General features: G+C 38.6%; 2 protein-coding genes across 5 annotated transcripts in view; one reads left to right on the top strand and one right to left on the bottom strand.

The window, feature by feature from the left end:
* zfh2 (Zn finger homeodomain 2) overlaps window positions 1-21888 on the top strand; it is a 230132-nt gene that overhangs the window by 198248 nt on the left and 9996 nt on the right. The window lies entirely within an intron of this gene.
* The window catches only part of CaMKI (Calcium/calmodulin-dependent protein kinase I), a 55332-nt gene that overhangs the window by 4271 nt on the left and 29173 nt on the right, over window positions 1-21888 (bottom strand). The window contains exons 2-10 of one of the 4 annotated variants that reach the window (XM_065483207.1): window positions 19717-19851; window positions 12068-12115; window positions 6923-6997; window positions 5820-5958; window positions 4832-4955; window positions 4581-4721; window positions 3755-3881; window positions 3579-3666; window positions 3245-3383 (exon numbers count right to left, since the gene is read on the bottom strand). In XM_065483207.1, coding sequence (XP_065339279.1) covers window positions 3245-3383; window positions 3579-3666; window positions 3755-3881; window positions 4581-4721; window positions 4832-4955; window positions 5820-5958; window positions 6923-6997; window positions 12068-12115; window positions 19717-19851 — 1016 coding nt within the window. The remainder of the gene's footprint in view (window positions 1-3244; window positions 3384-3578; window positions 3667-3754; window positions 3882-4580; window positions 4722-4831; window positions 4956-5819; window positions 5959-6922; window positions 6998-12067; window positions 12116-19716; window positions 19852-21888) is intronic. The other 3 variants (XM_065483208.1, XM_065483209.1, XM_065483210.1) reach the window with 3 other exon arrangements.

Below are 21888 nucleotides of genomic sequence, written 5' to 3' on the forward strand. Positions count from 1 at the left end.
ACTCGTGTGAAGAGCGGGTTGCATAACACTCAAAATGAAACACGATTCGAATTAAACAGGATCTACCACTTTACCAGCTTTGAATTTAGCGCGCAGGTCATGTTTCATGGGGATTAAAAAATTCATTAAAATTTCATCAAATGATGTTTTAAATTTAATTTATCCGGGTGAGATAAAATGGGACAAATTCCGATTTTGATTTATCCAAAAATTTGTACTGGCAAAAATGATTCTTCAATATTTAAAGGAGAAAAATATGCAGCTAAAAATTGGAAATTGAACTATTTGAAGAATTAAAATTTATATCGCGCAAAGATGTTAATTATTGACCGAAAATTGAGAGTTTCACTGTCTCAGAAGTATCCTCTATTGTGATAAATATAGCAATTGCACCAGAAATAAATTCAAAATAAAGAAAAGTGCAAAATCAGGGTTTGTGATGCATTTTTCTTTGCCACTCCATGAGCTGGGGAGTGCTTTGGGTGAGCTAAAGTGGAGGTCTCTCATCTGCCAAAACGCTAAATGCCATTAATTTGACAGGTAAGGGGGGTGGTTTCGAATTACTTATTCAACTCCTAAACCAGCCGGGAGTGCAACTGATGTTTTTGAGATGAGTGAGGTGTGTGATTTGTTGTTCGTAATGTGAGATGTGCCAGTCCACCAAACATCAATAGATTAAATACAAAACCTGATCTTCGATAAAGTACAAATGTTAAAGAGGATAGATTGCTTACATTGAATTGATTTTAATCTTAATTTTATCTGAAGAAATTACTAATTAGGATTATTGGATAGATTTGCTGAAGGTGCAGACTAAAAACAATTGACCAGTTGTGTAAACCGTCAAGTGATCGAAGCCGCCAACAGATGGTGCTACCGTATACTTTCGTAATAAATTTAATTTTAAGGAACTTCCGCTGTGATTTTAGACTCAAACTAGCTACGGTGCATTCTTCACTTAATTTACTTTCTTTTGACGTGCTGAAAACCAAAATCAGTTCAGCCATTCGCCGAAGAAACGTTGGAAAAGATTTTTAATTCCAAAAAATAGTTTTTCACGATTCTACACCGATTGGATCAACCAATTTTGGTTTTTAGCATGTCAAAATTAAGCAAATTAAGTGAAGAATGCACATAGACAGGATTGAGTCTGAAATCGCAGCGAAAGTTAATTAAAATGAAATTTATTACGAAAGTATACGGTGGCGCCATCTGTCGGTGGCTTTGAACCTGTGAATTTTCGCAACATTATCTATCCTCTTTAAGACAAAAATATATCTTTGGAAAAAAGATAAAAAATGACAATCATATTTGCTGGACTCCGCAGCATATTTATGGCATGAATCATTTTTTTATAAAATATATGTCTCTGTTTCTGTTTCACAATCAACATCTAGAGAAGCTAAAAGGAAACTTAATTATTAAACACACACATGTAAAATGTGCGAAATAAAAATATAAATCAGCTAAAATACACACTTAGAAGCTCCCGAAAATCAGTAATTATTCAATTTTCGTTTCAGCCAAAAGAGAGAAAGCTCGTCGTGGCAGACGCATTATATTTTCAGGAACTTTTGACACCGTCTAGCATCCGAGCTCTACTCGATCTCCTTTTTGCGGTCCATTCGCGGGACACAGTTTGGAAAACTAAATCTGGTGTGAGTATATAACGTTGCAACTAAAAGTGAAGGCGATAATAATATACTGTTGCACAGACACTGTCCAATTCCTACGGCAGGCAAAACAGCACTTTGGGCTCGCAGGAGATAGACTCGCAAACACTCAATTCACATGTTCATTGGCTCAGGGGAATATGATTATGCCAGCAAAACCTCGCTCAGAAATCGGAATTCAACTAATTTCTGACAGGTTGTCCACACATCTATGTTTGCCGCAAAAGCTCTGCAAATTCGTGTAACCGCCTCTCACTGTGTTGTTGATGACAGAAAAATGCCACATTTAGATTAATAAAAATTTCGATTAGAAAAGTGCATGAATCATGAACATCCAGGAATATATATTTCACTTTAGAATAAAGGTACACTGAATGAACACTCAAAATATAAACGACAAGAGGTTTTAGTCAATTTTGAGAGACAACTCAAAGAAAAAATCCAAGTTTCAACAGGTACAAAACTCATTGTATTCGTGTAAACTTGATTGACAGTTTAAAAATTATTTTAAAAGTTTTGCAGAGTTGCAGAGCTCGAAAGGAACATTTTTAAATGAAATAATGTGTAAATAATTATTTAAAAATTCTTTGTTTGGTTATCCACCATTAAAGACCGTCTTTGACGAAGTTTCTGAGCACGCCAATCGATTCTTAAGGGTCGAATTAGATAAAATGGACGTTTTTCCCGTTAAAAAAGTGCAGCACGAAGTGTGAATTTTTTTCCCGCCAAAAAATATGAATGCGAGAACTGCGCATGCGTGAGAGCTGGTTTGAGCATTTGCAGAGAGACCGCCTGCTCGAATGACTTCTTTGTCTGATCAAGCCAGCTATGACGCATGCGCACTTCTCGCCTTCATTTTGTTTTGGCGGGAAAAAAGTTCTTCGTCACGCTGCACTTTTTAGTCGGAAAAAATATCCACCTTAACTAATTCGACCCTCAGGAATCGATTGGTGTGCTCAGAAACTTCGTCAAAGACGGTCTTTGACCAAATTTTTGTATTCCAATCGATTCTTGACGGTTTAAATAGGTGGGGTTAATAATGATTACAATTATCGCAATTTCTGAACAACTCGCAAAACCAGATTTTTGGATGCAGTGGAGTTTACCAAAGCTGCAAGGATTTTTTTATATCCTTAAAATTTTTGTTATTTTGAAATTAAATTTAAAAAAGTGTTCAGTCTCGTAATGAACAGTTCTAAAGAAAAATCGAATTTGTTGAATATAAATTAATAATTTTCTCAAAGCTCTGCAGGGCATTTAAAACCCACGAATAAAAATATTGGCTCACATTTCCACTAACAACACGTGTACAATGAGTTCACTGTTCATCAGACAAATTTCCTGCCAATGCAAGAAATGCTGAAATAAAAACCCGGTGAAAATTTTGTCAAGGCAGTTTTCTCCATCAGCACAGGGGACTAATTGTAAGTAAGTATCTTTTGTTTTACGAACTACGCTACTGATTGGCCTGTTTGAGATGCAGGCGGGTGGACAAGAGGCAGGCAGCAGGCGGACACCAACAGAGATTTATTTTGAGTGCAGAGTGAAGCAATTTGAGTTTGGTGGCCGACCTTCGTCCTCCTCAGCCTCTTCCTGGATTGTTGTACACTTGTGGCAGCCTGCCGGCGGCTCGTCCACGTCCATGCTGGCCGAACTGCTCAGTGCCAGCCTCTGCATCTTGTGCACCATGGCTATTGCATGCATTAGTTGCTGAAAACCGGCCGAGAACAGGGGCACATCGGCGCCATTAAATTCGGTCCGCACGCCAACAATCACACTCACTCCGCGCGAACAAGGTTTTTTTTTTGTTTAACTCATTTTCTTTTGGGAATAATTACAAGAGAAAAACGCGGATTTTTGTTTTGTTTCATATTTAAAAGGGCTTGTTGACGGGGGATTTTTTACCTTCCATCTGGACTTGGCGAAGTTCTTCTTCAGCTGTTCGGAAACAGTTCCGTGGATGTTCTTATTGCTAGCGGCGTTGCCCGATATCCTGCGTCAAGGAGAGAGAAATCAATTTTTGTTGAAAAAAGGGAGAACGGAAAGAACGAAAGTGAGAGTGAAAAGAAATTGGTCATTACCATGGATGGCCAAGAGCTTGTTTGCAGGTGTACCTCTTCTCGACGTCAACGCACATGAGTTGCCGGATGAAATCCTTGGCCGACTCGCTGATCTCGTCCCAGTAAGGTGAGTCGAACTCAAAGTCACCTGACAAGGATACCAATGTTGTTAGTGCGCTGCTTAACAATTTGATTTGCACAACAGAGTAACGAGATAGCCCTTTGTCCGACCGCAACTTGCATCTGGGTTCAAAAGGAAGAGGAATATATGACTCACCCGCAGAGCCGTGCAAACAGGAAAAAAATGAGTTGAACTGCATTTTGAGAGCGTAATCCAGCAGCGGGTTCAAACAACCATGACAAATTGAAGGATTTGAATTTCTTGTTTTTCAAACCGTTCGTTTATTTAGACCACAAAGTATTGCAATTTCTCTTGCCAACCACACAGGCGACACTCTAGCCTATCATTTTCAATTTTGAAACAGTTGTTGCTCGTTGCATTTTCAAACCGAGTTGAGAGCAGAAATTTTTTTAGAATTTTGGACTAAAATTAAATTATATTTCTTAACAAACATTCATATGCTGTAAATAAAAAATTATCTTTAACAAATTTTAATGAAATTTAGTTACAAAAGAGTGATAAAGGCAAAATTCAACAGCTGCAAAATTTGTTTGAAGAAGCTGGTTGAAAAAATAACGATTTAATCCCATGCCCAGCCAGAAACTAGAGCACCAGTTGGAGTTAAAACATAAAATTCTCTACTAAAACCAACAAGGAAAAGCAAATTAAAAAAATCTCCATCGTTACAAAAGGAAATTTAGAGAATACATCTTCGGGCTTGCTTACCTTTCAAAATCTGGGCGAACAGGTTGGCGTCGTTCTCGTCGTAGAAGGGAGGGTATCCGCAGAGGAGGATGTAAGAAATGACCCCTATACTCCACACGTCGACCGCCTTGCCGTAGGGTTTTTGTGCTAAGACCTCGGGCGCTGCAACAGGACGCCACGGCAATTAGCCCGAGAAAAGTGGCTCAGATTGCGTTGGCCGAGTCGAGAGCGAGAAGAGCAAAAAGGGCGGCAGGCCGGGCCAACCAACTCACCAACGTAGCCAGGCGTTCCGCACGCCGTCGCCATTATTCCCGAGTCTTCCATTTTGGACAGGCCAAAGTCGCTGATCATGATTTTGCTGTCCTCGTCCGGGCTGTAGTACAACAGGTTCTCCGGCTGAAAATAATTCACAGTGAATTAAAATGATATCGAGAAAAATAGCAGAGAAAATTAGTTAGTTTCAAGTGAAAGACCTAATAATTAAAATATAAATCCTAGAAAAATTAGAGGAAAGTTAAGCACCACAACATTAAAAAATAATTCAATCAAGCACAGTTCGGCTGATCAAAAGGTTTAAAAATATAAATTTGACCCATATCAAGAAGATTTTATGAAAAATTGACTTCCGCAGAGTCTAAAACATTATAATCGACTACAAGAAAGGCCAAATTCAGCCAATTTTAATTTCTAATAAAAATTCTGCCCATAACTTGAAAACCATGAGTCACGGGAAAATTTCCGTTGGCAAGTTTTATGCCAAGGAGGGTATAGTAAGAAACAATATTTTTATTAATAGTTACACGCACGCTCTTTTCCTGTATCAAGCACGGTTGCTTTCTAGAATTCTATTATTCCTTTGAATAAATGAGGTTAAAATTTAAATAAAATATTCGTAAGGTATCAGTAGAATTTGAAATAGAAAGGCGTACATATTGATTTTTCATGTGTAGCTCTCATGTTTTTATACGTCTGATTTTAGCAGAAGTTATAGAACGAAAAAATGCACTATCAAACAGCTTTCCCGGAAAAGAGCAGAGGTGACAGAGCTAAACCAAAATAAGCTGACGCGCGCATTTCGCATAATATATTATCCTTTGCTTCATCCATGTGCAGATTGAATAAGCTGCGAGTCTGGATTATTTCCCTGTCTGTCACTGCGTACGACATTAAAACCCGCCGACTTTTCCTGCTCCCAGACAAAACAATTTTTTGTCCCCAAAAGAGATGTTTTGCGTATATAGCTGTCATTCATGCAGTTACCTTGAGGTCCCTGTGGACTACGCCCTGAACGTGCATGTAGTCGACAGCTTCCAGCACCTGTCTGATCAAGTCCGAAGCGTCTTTTTCTGTGTATGAACCTTTCTCCACTATGCGATCAAACAGCTCTCCGCCAGTAACCCTGTAAAATTGTCAATATTTTAATTAAACTTGTTAAAAAAGATTAAAATTGTTAAACAAGGTCCAAATATTCGATTTAAAAAAAACTCGATGAGTTGAAACATTAAATAAAATGCGAAAAATCGTTTGAAAAATATCTGCTATCTTTTTAAATAATTTTACGACGGCTATTTTCAACTATTGGAAATTTTCTCTCGAAATTAATTATCAACGGGGGCCAGCTGTGCGTTTAAATTGTTTCGCACTGCGCAGATCCAAGATGGCGTCTGAATGTGAGAAACAAAAAGCTCTCTTTGGATTGCCGTACGAGTGTCAAGAGTTTGTTTTTACGATCCAAAAGACACAATTACTACATTTTTGTCACAATATTGACCAAAACTTGCTTCTTTTCGCGCATTTTCACGGGTCAATTTTTCGCGCCATATTCCACTGGACGCCATATCTGCGCGTCGCTCGAATCTGGTTCCCGCTGATTTAATTGAGTTGCATTTTAAATTCTAATTTTTAGTAGTATCTAAAAATGTATGTCATTTACAATTAATAATTAATTTCACGCTTAAGCATCGTCCAACCAACGGTTCCAATTATTTGCCACCCAGCTCGACGCCATATATATTATTTGTTTGCTTAATTAAAAAAAAATCAAACAAAGAGCCAGACAGCCGGTTGCTACATCCAAAACGGGAGTGTGCATGGCTACCGTATAAATCAAGATATGACAATCAGGGCTGCCCAATTAATTAGCACTTGCATCTAGATTAAGAGCCGATGTGTTTTGAGCCGCAGGTTGGACCGAAAAAGGCCACCGCGGCAAAAAGCAGGAAGAGATAAGTGGTCTCTGCAGACCATATAAAGGACACAAAGAGTTGAAGCACGCACTGCGTTTTTTGCCGGCCACCGAACGAACGAGACCAAGAATTTAATAATTGATCCGAAATGGATTTTATATTATTTATCGCACTCACAATTCCATGACCAGGTACACCTTGTGCTTGTCTTCGAACGTCTCGAGAAGCTGGACGATGTTTGGATGCTTCAGTCTGTAACAAGGAGAGAAAATACGTCCGTAAGAATTTGAGGAAACCTGGTTAAATGGGGAGCTGGCTTAATCGATAAACTGCCATCTTTAATCTTTCAATGACGTCAAAAATTATCTATATTTCTTATATTCACATTATTGATATTTTTTTAAAAGTAGTGTATTTTTATTTTAAAATTAAAATTACAAAGAAGTGTCAATGACGCCAGTGAATATGATGAAATCAAGCTGCAACTTAAGTTTTAACAATGCAAAATTTGATGAAAATAAATATATATTGATGTCATCAAAATTTAATTACGTGTGAAAAATGCATTGTAAACAAAAGTACTCCCTTTTCTAACTCAAGGTGTCATTTCTGTGATCAAAACAAAAAAATCAAATTTCAAATCATCCGCAACTCATCGATCTACAAAGTTCTTTGACTTTGCAGAAAATTTAAAATCTGGTGAGCGTTGAACACTCAAAACCAAGCAATTAGTCATTAGAATCGAAGAGTTGTCATTATTTTAATTCACGAAAATATTTGAACCTTTTTAAAGTAAAGGTGCTTTGAGTAAAAAATTCTCCACTAAATCTAAAAAAAACAGCATGTTGTGAGAATTCAAATATCCACTCTGCGTTGGTATAGCATCCATCACTTTTTTAAACCGTTTAAGTGGCAAAATTTCCAGCTCATCCAACCTCTCCACTCGTGCAAAATATTTGGCAAATTCTATAAAGAGTGCGGGCTAATCCGTCGCCCAGCAGAGCACCGAGTAAACAACGCCCAAAATCTGAGCTTGCCTTTTTGCAGCATTGTGTAATATTCGCAGCGAAAATCCCCTGAGGTAGTTCGCAAAAAAGAGATGGCCGGCTGGGCCACCAGACAAAAAATAAGCGAAAATAACGCCCACTGCTTTAACCCCGACGCCATCACGCCTCCTTAAAACCGAAATCAATAAATTCAAAATAATTTTTCGCTCGGACAGAAGAAAATGGATATTTTTTTCAGAGAGAAAAAAAAATTTGTATCGTCCCTGGGAAATACATGAAATTTCAGCTCTCTCAGTGGGGGAAATACGAGACGAGCAAAACAAGGAGATTATTATATATGCTTCTAGGAAATTGTTGTTTACTCTCAGAAAATCTGTCAGGCCTGGAAACGTAAGCCGCGCGCGCGACTGCGTTGTTATCTTGCAATACGTCTTTCCCTTTTCAGCAAACTATGCTAAAAGCGAAGCGCAGCACTTAGAGTAATGAAAATGTTCAATCTGCATTTCCTTGAAACTTTCCTTTTGCTCTCGCATTTTGCTTCGAATTCTAGATTGGGTCAAGAGGAAAGAACTAGGAAAACTTTACAGTTCTGGCGAGAAAAATAATATTGATCTTGGTTCACAAAAGCAGTTAATCAATAATTCCAAAAATTATAGCAAACAAAAAGTAAATTGAGGGCTTTAACAAATTTTAATTGAAACCAAATATCTGTAAAAACACATCCTTACGCCCACAAACCATAATCAAAAGAAAAAGAAAAACAATCCTCTACCAGACTGAGTAGAATTGATTTCTTTTCTTTGGGCGTTCTTATTGATCAGCCAACTTCCTAGGCCTCACGTGCGATGCTTCTTTACGATTTTAAACGCAGTTCAAATGACGTGAAATATCAATTAATCAATTCTTTAAAGCAAAAATATACAAGATCAAACTTAAAAATAAGATCCTTTTTTTAAATACGAAGACGATTTTTATCTGCGATGATTACAATCGAATTTAATTTAAGAACAATTGCTTTAATTGAATTACTAAATAAATTTAAAATGCCTTGGACAACGAACATGCTAGATACAGCTACTGTTTCTCCCTCCCAGGCTTCAAATTAGCAGCGCTTTAAGCTGCAAAACTAATTCTGCAATGTAGAAAAGGCTTTTGCCTCGCCAGCCCTAGGGAAATGCTTACTAATTTAACTGCCGAGAACAAACAGGGAAGAAATTTGTGCAAAGCGCCACTCTCTAGTCCATATTAAGGGAAAAATTTTGCCTCAAAATTGACGAAAATCACGAATTTTGATATACTTGTAATTTTAATATTTTTTAAAGAGGAATGATACTGCAAAAGCCTGGAAAATGCATTAACTCGTCCCTTAGGATTCAGTTAAAGCCTAAATTGACCAAATAAGCACTGTAATTTTTTGAGAAAATTGGTTGGAAAGTTAGCGAGCTTTTCAAATTGTAAGGAGTGTCTCCTTACTTGAAATCCGATTTAATTTCAAAACCAAGAGTTTCCCCAATTAGTGGCATACACCGTTGGACAGATCTCGACGAGAGGAATCGGAATATGCCAAGAAAATATGTTCAAGCACTGAAAATATTGGAGAAAATTGGCAAAATTTGAATTTTTACCGTAGGAAAAGGTCCTTTTTTATTATTGCAAATTGTTGAGCCAATTGTTTATCGATCAATTGTTTGCGGCATTCAACAATTTAAATCATTTTTAACTGTTGCCCTGTATTATTCCACTTGAAGTTGAAAAAGTCACACCAAAAGCAGCAACATAACAAAAGTGCCAACAAAACACCTCTCGTGTGATGAAAAAATCTCAAACAAAGGTAAAGTAATGCTTACGAAGCCTTCGGGGCTGATATAGCTACTGTACAGTACAAAGAGCGTGGCATATTGTTTTTTCTTTTCAAAAATTTTCAAGTTATTAACCTCCATGCTCATTTATTCGCTTGTGGGAGTAGCCATTGTTATGAATAATCTTAATCCTCATGAATTCAATTATTTGGAGTTAAAAATGCTACAAACTAATGGAATAACGTCATTCGCTCATGCAATTTTTTGTCTAAATCTTATTATTCCAGAGCCGGGCGTCACATAACCCTGCGTGCACACAGGATAATGTAAAATCCACTCGCCTTCTCATTCAATTCATATGCCGGCCGGCGGCCAACAACTTTTGTTGCCGTCGGCGGCGAACGTGTCAAAAAGGACTGGACGGCGTGGCGCGTTTTGCGGGTGAATGGTGCGAAATCCATGGTGGCACCGCCAGCAGAGAGCCCGCCCGACGCCTGCCTTTTATTCGAAACGTCAGGCTGCGGGATGACAGATTCGAAGGCTCACACCATTATTATTTAAGCCCGGCAGCCGCCGCCGTGCGTCCTTGGTCGCAAATCGCAGATGAAAGCAGGCCACACACCAACGCGCGCACCCAGAGTGCGGGGGTGGCTGGAAAGCTGGAAAAACTTTTTCTCTCTTTCGGGCATTTAGCAACTAACTGTCCCCTTTCGCGACGGCGGGACATAATTGAGAAAATTAGTGTTTGAAGTAACAAACCAACAGATAGCACCACCTTAAAATTGGAATGATACAGGGCGACAATTGAAAATTATTTGAATTGTTGGATCGGTAAACAATTTGTTCAACTATTTGCAATAGTAAAAAGGATCTTCCTTCAGGAAAAATTCAAATTTAGCCAATTTTCTCCAAATATTTACAGTGCTCGGACATATTTTCTTGGCATATTCCGATTCCTCTCGTCGAGATCCGTCCAATTGTGTATGCCACTTATTGGGGAAACTCTTGCTTTTGAAATTAAATCGGATTTCAAGTAAGGAGACAGCCATTACCATTTGAAAAGCACGGGAACTTTCCAGCCAATTTTCTCAAAAAAAAGACAGTGCTTCTTAGGTCAATTTAGGCTTTAACTGAATCTTAAGGGATGAGTTTATGCATTGGCAACAAGCATTTTCCAGGCTTTTCCAGTATTATTCCTCTTTAAGAAAGGCAAAAAGAAGTTATCTTTACATAATTTAATTAAAAAATAATGAACTGTTTATTTTTATTTTAATTCTTGCCATTTTTTCGTGGTTAAAATTGTTCAATTGCATATAAAATTGCATTTTCGTTTAATTAATATAAATTAGGAACAATATTTCGTGTGATTTTGATTATTTTGTTTATAAAACACACTGAAACATCTGCCGAGTATTTAATTTATTTGGAATTATTTTAAAATAAAGTCTCAATCACTGAAATTGCATGATATTTTAATACAAAAATTTTTTATTATTATTTTTTGCGTATTACATTATAAAAAAATTGACTAGCAAAAAAAGGTAAAAATCAGCGATGAGAAAATAGGTTAAAGAAAATTGATCAATTTTTATCCAAAGGTTTTTTTGTCGGGATTTCCAGCTCACCAAAATAAATGTTAATTCTCAGTGGGAGGATTTACTCCACGATCGGATCGGAAATTGCTAATAAATTGTAAATTAACGGTGGTGCAAACTGTTGGCAGCTTAAAACACTAAAAGTCTGTAGCCTTCAAGTTTTGTGCTGGGAAATTTCAGTGTTATCAATTGAATTTTTTTAAATTAAGATAAAAGTATTTTATGTTTTAAAGTATCAAAATCTAGATATCTCTTGAAAATCTCAGAGTAACGCAACATAATTGACAAAAAATGTCTCAATCATCTTATGAACGAGGCATTCTTTAAATTGGTAACTTCAAATTGTGGCAAATCAACAAATAATTCATTGTTTTTTTTTATCATAATTCAAGGGAGACCTAATTTGAATGGAAATACAATTTAAAAATTAAAAATCAAGATTTTACTTTTCTACATTGGACGAGAGATACGAAGCGAGCTCAATTTAGACCACTGAACAAAACACAGGACACTGACAGGAATTTCCAACTAAAAACAGGCACGAACAAGAAACGAACGAAAATGAAAATATATATATACAAAGCACGAAACGAGATGAATGACCAAATAATGAAAACTACGGTTTAAATGATCCGTATGTGAGATATCCCGAGAGAAACGTCGGTCGGGAAAGCAGGGCAGCCGGTTGTGAAAATGTGGAGTGTCCGTCAGCGGTAGGGAATAAAGCAGCGGTGGAATGTTTGCATCAGGCGACGACGGCGGTGGCGGCGTTCGTTCGGGTCGAATAGAAATAAAAGTGAGTGAATGAACGAACGAGAGAGAGAGCGAGTGGATGGTTCATTAAACTAAAAGCACCCTACTTGGCCGGGCAGTCATGCACTGAATTATTAATTACGGCGCCGTTAATTGAGAGAAACTCACCGTGGACCATCGTCTTCACCATCAGCACCGCCCCGATTTTCACTGAACCTGACCAAAGGGAAAATCAAAATGAGTGTGTGCTACAATTATTATTGTTGAGTTATTAAATGAGATGCGGGTTAATGCAATAATAAATAGTTAGTTTGGCAATTTCAACAGAGATCTTTTTGTTATTAGTCCACCTCTGCCTCCTTTTTTTGTTAAAATTCTAGTTAGTCACACACAGCTACTAGTTTCTAGAGTTAATCAAAATCAACCAACCAACCAATCACGATTGAGATTAGTGGGGGAGGCTAAGCACTCATTGGTCCACAACAGGCATTGCTACCAACATGACACACAATCTGATGCGCCTTATTTATGATTAATTTGGTAAAAAGTGTAATTTTTTATGCAAGAAGGTCAGCCGGGGCCACATCAAAAGCGAGCGGGGTGACAGTTAAAGAGGAAGAGAAGTCGTTTTTTCCTTTATACGAAAATTAAATATGAATTATGTTTGTCTTTATCTCAGGGCATGAAATATTCTGATTTGTTCACTCAATTTTTACCAATTTCTTGCGCGAGAGTTGCAAGAAATGAATTTATTCCATTTTTTTTCTGCGAAAATCTAAAATTTCGATTGGAGTGCTCAAAATTTCCTCCGCTGTGCAGATATTTTCTTTTAAATTGCCATTTTGCTGCCTCAATTTCTCCAAAAATTTATCTCTGACAGTTTTTCAAGTCGAGGTTACATGCTAATAATTAGAAAATTATTGAAAAATAAGGTGAAAACATTGCCTGCAAGAAACTGGTAAAAATCGACATAAAAAACGCATTTACCACTGCACTGCATTTTTTTAACGAATGAACTGAGTTTCTTGAAAATAAAAATACATGAAAACGCTGCACAGCAGAAGGACATCTAAATTCCACACAAAATTCATAAGAAAAATTTGTGCAGCAAATAATGATGAAGAGAGTTTTAGTTAAACCAAAATTAAATTTTATAGTGGAAATTAATTTGTTTAGTTTTTTTATACAGGTTTTTGCAACCCTGATTTCGACAATTAAAAAACCATGAAATCACAGCCTGGAAACGTGATCTCCGGCAGTTTGGTATAAGTGGCTGTGAGAGTATGTAAATAAAGTGAGTGCGGCACCTCGGAGTATGTAAAGTGTCCATCGTGCGCGGGATATCATCGTAAAAAGCAAGGACGTTCGTTGGGCGTCTCGTGTTTTCTACATTAGCCCGGCCAAATTCATAAACCGCGCGCGCGCGCAGGCTGTTATCTCGTCTAATTTACGGCTTGATAAAATCGCCTGCCTCCGCTTTCGCAGCGATCCGATTAACCTTTTCGGCCGTCGAAGCGTTTTTTTTTTGCTAAGCAATTTCTTTCGACCAACTCTCAATTACGAATTCAAGCTGGCTGCTTTTTAGTATTCGCGAGCAGCAGGAGCAGCAGCAGCGAATAATGAAAAGGTCCGTTCAATGGAAGCAGCGGCCTTTTTTTGCTCTTTTCACGTCGGACTCGAGCCAGCCAGTGAACTCGGCGCGTGCTGCGTTAGCTCGTTGTCTGCGCGAATGGCACTGCAGTGTGCATGCAAATATGCAAAATGAGTGTAGGCGAGGGAATGCAGGCTGTGTACAATTTTGCAAAAAGCACACGCTCCGCGATTCGTGAAACTGAAGAACTCGCTGCGCTTAATGAACGACGACGACGCACGGCAAAAACAAAAAAAAAATTGTGTTTATTCCTCTTGAGAAATAGCGAGTGTTCGTTCTACAAGAAGAAATCTGGAAATGTACCACGTGCACTTTTAATTAATGAGAAGCATGAGGTTTACTGAGTTTCTTGAAACTGGAAATAAATTAAAACGTTGCACAGGAGAAGCACATTTAAATTCCAGACAAAGTTGATAAGAAAAATGTGTGATAAAAGGCGGAAATTAATTTTTGTTTCTCACTTACGCTGGAGTGATGGGTCACAATCTTATAATTTAATTACGAATTTAATTCATTTTGTAGCCTTGATCTTGACTTAAAATCACAAAAAATAATCGAGACCAATTTTTGTCCTTTTTGAAATAATTTTTAGCTATCTAATCTTTATTTTAGGATGGGAAAAATATAGATTAACTTCCCAACAAATTCTCTTTTTTTGCAAAACCCGATTTGAAAATTGAAAACTATGCTCTAGAACGAATTTTAATATAATAATGGTTCTCTTAAAGATATTTTTTTCCAAAGCCAATGGCGTTGCATATAAATCAAACGAAATTAAAAATTTACAGCTGTATTATGTGTGCGAAAAAGGCCACACAAAGAAGCTCGGCTGCACAAAGGCGGCTACGGCGGTGGAAACCATAATCACCTTTTAACCCTCAGTGCCTCTTGCTTATAAGCAGTACAAAGGCCTCCTCCTCCCTCCTCCTATTAGTCCAAAGTGGAAGGATTTTCAAGATTCCCTCCTTAATGGACTTCAAAACGCTCCTTTCGCGTTCAAATTAGGTTTAAAAGCGGTCAAGAGTGAGTGGCGCGTGCTGAATTTTCAAGCAACTTATACATTTAAGATTATTTTTATCTTTAATTTTGGAAAACAAAAAATACTAGAGGGGCGCATTTCAGATTTGTTCTCATCCCCCGGGAAAAAACTGAAAATATCTTGCAGTTTTTTATTACATTTATTTTTAAATAAAAAGATCAATTAATTGGTAAAACACGGTGGTATCCAGATGTGCGATAAAATTGGTTCACATTGCGCAGATCAAAGATGGCGTCTGAATGTTGGAAACAAAAAGCCGTACAAGTGTCAAGAGTCTGTTTTTACGATCCAAAAGACATAATTAGTGCAAATTATGCGTCACAATATTGACCAAAACTTGCTTCTTTTCGCGCATTTTCACGTGACCGTTTTTTCGCGCCATACTCCACCGGACGCCATATCTGCGCGTCGCAAGAATCTGGCCCCCGCTGGTAAAACATTAAGAATCTCTGAAGTTTTTTTTTATTAATTTGCGGAAAATTGAGTGAACCCTGATGAAGATCCCCAGTTACTTGGAACATATTCATTTCATTTTTCATGCTGACAATGAGTTAGAATTTGTTTGAAGAAACTGTGCATACATATTATCGATTTGAAAAAAGCCGCTTATCCTACCCCAGAGGCTTCTTGCCAAGCGTTCACATTGACAACGAGACGAGAAAACGAACGCAAGTGGTCAATACACAGAGTAAATAACGCGATGGGCGCTTGTCGTCGCGCTTAATGCGGGCAAATGCGTTTATGTATGCAATCGAGAATGAACGGTGCGCGCGTTTCCCGGGCAACGCCGCGTATAAACACGTTGGCGGCAGAGTATTAAATGCGCCGCCAATTACAAATTATTATTATTTTGTAACGTGGATGCGGTGTATAGAGTAATGAGTCAAAGGCACGGAGAGCGCAGCTCGGCTGCCGGGTATGCAGACCCGCCGGGCGGGAGGGTGGTCGGGCGGTCGGGCGGGCGGGCAGGCGGGCACCGGGGCTCTCGAAAGTCGATAAGTGCTTGGCAGAAGCGCGCGCTCTGTTTTTTTATTCATTCCACTTCGCCTCTGCCTCCATTCAATTCTGTACCGCCGCCGCCGCCGCTTTTTGCTAGCTGCACAGCTCTGCTTGAGCAACAATAAATATTATTTCATTTTTTTGCTCGCAACCCCGACCAAGGCCGAGGAATAAGTAGTGAAGGTTCTGTATCGAAAAACGATGAGCGCCGAATATTTATGCGGGATCAGATTTATCACTTTGGCAATGTGAGCCACCTTTCAATTTCCTCCAGGCATTTTGCATTCGACATTCGATACTTTAGGATCAACAATTTCTTAAAGTTTATGAATGTAAAGATGCGGAATAGTAGTGGCGAGACAAGGAAGAGGTTTGTTTAGTAATTTGATTAATAAATTGAATAAAATCAGAGCAAAAAATTAAATATGCCGATTTTAAGTTTTGTCCAGCCGGGTGTTTCTGAAAAAAAAAAATAATAAATAATTTTGCCTAGCTTTCCCAAAGAGCCGATAATTTCAAAGTTTGGACAGTTTGAGAAACTGGTTTACATCACCATGGTCCAGATTTACGTGACGATATGGCGTCTTGTAGAGGACGGTGGGAATATGAAATTGGTTTGGAAAATTTACCATGAAAATACCTTCAGAACAATGAATATTTTTGTTGTTATTTCTTTAGTAACAGCTGATTAGCCCGGTAATTGGCAAATCGACCGTTAGATGGCACATCAGGCCAATGGAAATGTAACAAAATGCGCGGCAATGAAATTATTAGGCCGGCACGCCTCTTTTTCGACGCTTCTGATTGGCCGCTGGACTGTCTCCTGATTGGCCGTCATTAGTTCGACGCCATATTGACTTCTGAAACGCGGGAACCAACACAGATCGCAACCCGGGCCCCGGCGGGAATTACGACTGCGCAGAAGGTTTTAATTTCAGTCACGCATGCGCAGTACTGCGTTCCGGCCTCTCAGTGAGATGAAGAAGCGATCTGAACCTACTGCGCATGCTTAAGATGCTCACAAGTTTACTGCGCAGCTTCGAAATGGGCATATATTCAATCAACTGTAAAAAATGTTAATTTAAGCACCTTTAAAAGTTCTGACCGGCGGGAACAAACACAGATCGCAATCCGGAGCCTGGTGGTTTAAATTAAATTCAAAACAATAATCAGATTGGATCAAATAAATCTTAAAAACATTTAAATTTCAAGAAAGCAGTAAAACGAGCTTAATTTCACTTTCAAATCTTTTAAATTCCTCCTGAATTTAACTTTAGCCGATCAAGTGAAAATAAAAAAAAAACTTTGATGTCTGATATTGCGTGTCTGCGGCTACTCGAGGGCCGATCAACTTGATGATACTCCCCAGCGCACTTACAAAACAAATGATTAATACAGTTTATAACTTATCCATTGGTACGCAGGCCACGCGAACAAGCGAGCAAGCTACAAGTCAATTAAATGTGCGGCAACCTGCTGCTGGCCGATAAATCGTGTTTTCGCCACGCTGACCTACCGATAATTGGCATGAATTATGACTCAGGTGTGGCCTAGTTACCGAAAAATGCTCGTACGTGTAAATCAAAATTCAAGCGTGCAAGTGGGCAATTATCATTCCGCCCCGGCAATTGCGTGCTTGCTCAACTTTGAAATTGTTCCCCGCAAATTCCATCGCGAAATTGCTTTAGTAAATCACAAGGTGCTTGAATATCTCTTCCCAAATTCCTTTCAATAATGAATCCTTCGGGTCCTCCGCCTTTTCATCTTTGGTGTTCCTTTAACAATTCGTGATTGAATTTCACTCCGAGTTACGCAAGTCCTCCTACTGCTCAACTTTGAGAATTATTCTAAACTTTATATGAAATTGTAGCTATCGCTCAGAAATATTTCTTAAAGTGGATCTGTGCTCCATAAATATCAGCGGGGGCCAGATTCGTGCGACGCGCAGATATGGCGTCCGGTGGAGTATGGCGTGAAAAAACGCTCACGTGAAAAGAAGCAAGTTTTGGTCAATATTGTGACGCATAATTTGCATTACTCTTAACTAATTGTGTCTTTTGGATCGTAAAAACAAACTCCTGACACTCGTACGGCTTTTTGTTTCCAACATTCAGACGCCATCTTGGATCTGCGCAGTGCGAACCAATTTTATCGCACATCTGGCCCCCGCTGAAATATTCTTAAGTCCTTTTAAAAAAATAAAATTTAATTACAGCAGCCCACTTGAACATTACTCAAAATAATAAAATGCCAAAGGCAATTTCATGAAATAAATTCATTCGTCCCTCCAGTTCCGGCTCTACTTTAAAAACCATCTCGTTCGCCGTCATCGCCCGTCATCAATTATTTTATCCAAATTGGCTCAGCTCAAAGTCGAACAAGATCGCATATAATGCAACGTAAATTCAGCGTTGAAAAGCGTCATTCAGCTCGATCTGGGTCATAATTCATCTGCAATTATAATTCCGGCCTCCGCCTTTGTTTCTTTTTCAGCGAGCGTTGCGAAATCCCTGCAGCAGCAGCCAGCAGCTCTGATTATTCTCAAATCGATCTGACAACTAATGAGCCCCGACGAGATGAATGGTGCTTTTTCAAGATGAGATATATATGTTAATTTGAGTGGTGCGGTGATTTATTGTTTTCTATCCGAGTGATTAGCGGCAATTACTTCTCGATTTGCGTTGCAAAATCGAAAATTATTATCGATTGGCCAGCTGCGAAGAAAGGAAAGTTCATTATAAATATATGGCCCAGGGCGCGGCCGGCCATTAATTTCATATTTCTCACGGCTCCCCAGCCATCTGGAGAGACAGAAACGGTCACAACAGAGTTTGTTTATATTAATAGATGAAGCAGGTCGAGGTTTGTTTGATTTATTAATTTGAAACAACCTGTAAGGAAATGAGCTCTATAATTAATAGCTATTTTATGAACAATTAGATAGATGGATGATACGAGAAATGTTAGTTTGTATTCGTATTTTGTGTTTGTAAGCGTTAAAAAAGCATAAAAATCGGTTTTCAATAAAATAGACTGTGATAGAAAGCTGCAAATTCATTTAAAAACTTATTTATAATTCCGAATCTTGAGTAATTTTTTTTTGCAGAAGCAGAAAAATTAATATTTACCCATTACTTCTTTCATCTATCTTCCATAAAAAAGATAAATCGATTTTCGGCTAACCACATTCAAAAGAAAAGCGGGATTAATGGCTTTTCGGATAAAGTGTGTGCCTGTAACTCGAATTTAAAACCACTCAGCCATTTTTCCCCAAATTACCCGCTAAACCAAGTCAGCCGACTAATCAGCGTCGAGGCGGAAAAAAAGATAAATTGCAAATTAAAGTGATGAAAGGGGGAGGCGCTCCTTTGCGTCTACGGCCGTCTTTGAGAGCCGAATTTTCTGCCTGCACTCTTGCTGAGTAAAAAAAAATAAAACTGCGCTAGGGGTTAATTGGCAGCTGTAATCGAGTTCGGCTGGCTGGCCAGCGTCTCAAATGGTCCGCTCGATCGGACGTGCATGAGTGAGTCTGCTAATGAAAATCGCGAAATGAATGCACAAACGTCCATTGTACCATTTTCGTTGGTACCAACTTTATAAACCACATTTGATGGGTTGCCAGTTGAAATAATTTCAGGAGAAATAAATATTTAGTTGGTAGACCTGCGTTTAATCTAAAAATGCAATTTTTTGTCAGTTAAAAGGCTCTCATTTATTTATTTTCTTTTCCTTACTCTCCTGGGAGCAAAAATATTTATCAGTTAAGGTTAAATTTTTACTCTGGCTGTTTGTGAAAATATATCGAATCGTAAATATTTTAGCAACCGCAGCTTAACACTCCGTATTATTTATTTGAACGATCTGTACAACAAATGGAAGATTATTCACCTCCAAACAAACACCACGGAGCTTTACACGACGCCCTCAAACAAACAAAATCGCAAAGAGGTGGAAATGGAAACACGCGGTTTCACGGGAAATTAAATATTGGATTAGTGGAAACACCCTAGGGTTCAGTCCAGGAGAATGGAAGAGAAATATATGTATAAATATATATGTATGTACACAAACACAAACACACACGGAGAGAAACAAAGGAAGATTTGTGCTGGCTTATGCGCGACTCACCTCCTGAGCACTTTGATTTCGTTCTCCAGCGAGTCCTCCTTGCCCTTCAGGGCCTTCTTGTCGATGATTTTGACGGCAAACATTTGACCAGGCCTCTCTTTGCTCTCGGCCAGACGCACCTCCGAGAAGGCTCCCCTGCAACATGACACATTATTTCATCAGTCCACACGCTGAATTGACATCACTTCCAAGCAAACTTGTCCCTCACCCACCAACTTTCCGGCTTTTAGATACCAAAGGACCAGATTTACCCTACATCGAACTTTCAACTTCATTACTCGGGATTTGAATGTTTGGGCTTATATTAAAATATTTTTAATTAGCAAAAATGATTGGTTACAGAGAAGGATAGAAAAGATTAGGATCCGACGAAATGTAAACATCCTGTTACCCCGAAATTTTAACCTAATGTATCTACAGATGGGTTCTAATTCGATTATGACGGTTTTAGAGCATTTTTTTAAGTTGCTTGAGGATTTCATGACATTTAGTTTATTAAATATCAGAGTTATTTTAACGAGGAAATTATTTTAATTAAAAATAACTATACAGTTTACAAAATTTTCTTTTTTCCGCATCAGGAAAATGTTAATTCTCTGAAAAAATAAATCGTTAATAATTTAATTCCAAGGAAAACTAGTTTTTTTGCATTAAATTGCATTGTACGATTTTTTAATCCCTCACTTAAACTCTCATTGCAGGAAAAGCTTTTAAAAGCTCCTAACACGCAATGCCGGTACTATACCTTCCCATCAATTAACTAATTTCCCTTCCCGGCGCTCAGGCGTTCATCACACCAGAGAGCGAAACTTTCCTCGTGTGCCTTCCCCCTAACGTCAGGTGTGAAATAATTCATCAGTCGCGTTGTTGGCTATAATTAGGCGACGCTCTGACAAGCCTGTCGGGCAGCACGTCTCAATTAAATTAATAATTTCGTGCAGCCAAACAGAAATCCAATCTGCGGTCCAAAAAGGGTTCCAACCAGCTGAGTGACGACGACTTTTACTGACACGAGCGAGCGCGGGGCCACTTTTTATGACGAGCTGCTCTTAATTTTAATTATCCTCGCAGCGAAAATATGTATGCGACGGTCGGTCTAACGAGCGAGCCAGTTCTTCTTTTAAATGATAAAAATGGGACAAGCGAAACATCTGCATACTTTTTTACAGCTGGAGTTTTTTATTTCTTGCCAAGAATCAAGCGCTCAGAAAAATAGTACAAATTATCTGCCGATTTAAAAATTATTTTCCAAAAGTTAAAGAAGGTTGATGAACTTTTGACAGTTTGGGACATTTTCAATCAATCATTTTACGAAGCAAATACATTTTTCCCATAAGAGCCGTAATTTACTTATATTTAACATCCCTATTTTTTAAATAGCCCAAAAATACTGGTTCAAAAATTGTAAGGCTCGAAATGCGACCACTATGTCAGTTTGAAATTTCTTAAAACAATTTCTTTTACATCAGGGAGGCGTGATAAATAACGGGAACTATATTTCTTTGGAAAATATACATCTTTTAACAAACAAAAGTTTTGGAGGATTTTTAAAGTCAATTAAATGTGAGGGAAAATAGTATTACATACGACAAATTTTATTCTTATAAATTATGCTACATATTATTTGTAGTTCAATTTTAAATTTTAAGATATACGTGAATTTATTTGAACTGTCTCGTAGAAAATCTTCAAGTGAAGAGTGCCGGCTACCTCCATTTTTATTTTTTTTAAATTTGCAGATTTATCCAGCGGTGCGAGCGAGCAAAAATGCCCCTCGGGCTCCGTTTTCCGAGCTCACCGCGGAGACGAGCGCCGCCCTGCCCTGCCACGCACCCGAGTGGTGATTTGGGCTGGTGTATACGACGAGTGCGGAAAGCACGAGATCCATTGCGCCCGGAAAACGAGGCTGGTCGTTTCGGAAGCCCCTTATCGACGGGCGGGTATGCAACCAGTTGCGCACGCTGTCTGCAAGCGCGTCCGCCGCCGGGTGCGAGCGAGTATGGTCTGTGCATAATATACAAGGGGCTGTGTGTGCGTGGTACACGAGTTGCTGCCGCGAATCGATACGCGTTTGATTTATATACATACAAAACCGACAAAACCAAACCCTTGCTGCGGAATAGCATTAAAAGCGGTGAACAGACAAACACCCACGCACATCAGCGCATAAAT

The sequence above is a fragment of the Cloeon dipterum genome, chromosome 3 (assembly GCF_949628265.1).
Source record: "Cloeon dipterum chromosome 3, ieCloDipt1.1, whole genome shotgun sequence".
In the NCBI taxonomy this organism is placed as follows: domain Eukaryota; kingdom Metazoa; phylum Arthropoda; class Insecta; order Ephemeroptera; family Baetidae; genus Cloeon; species Cloeon dipterum.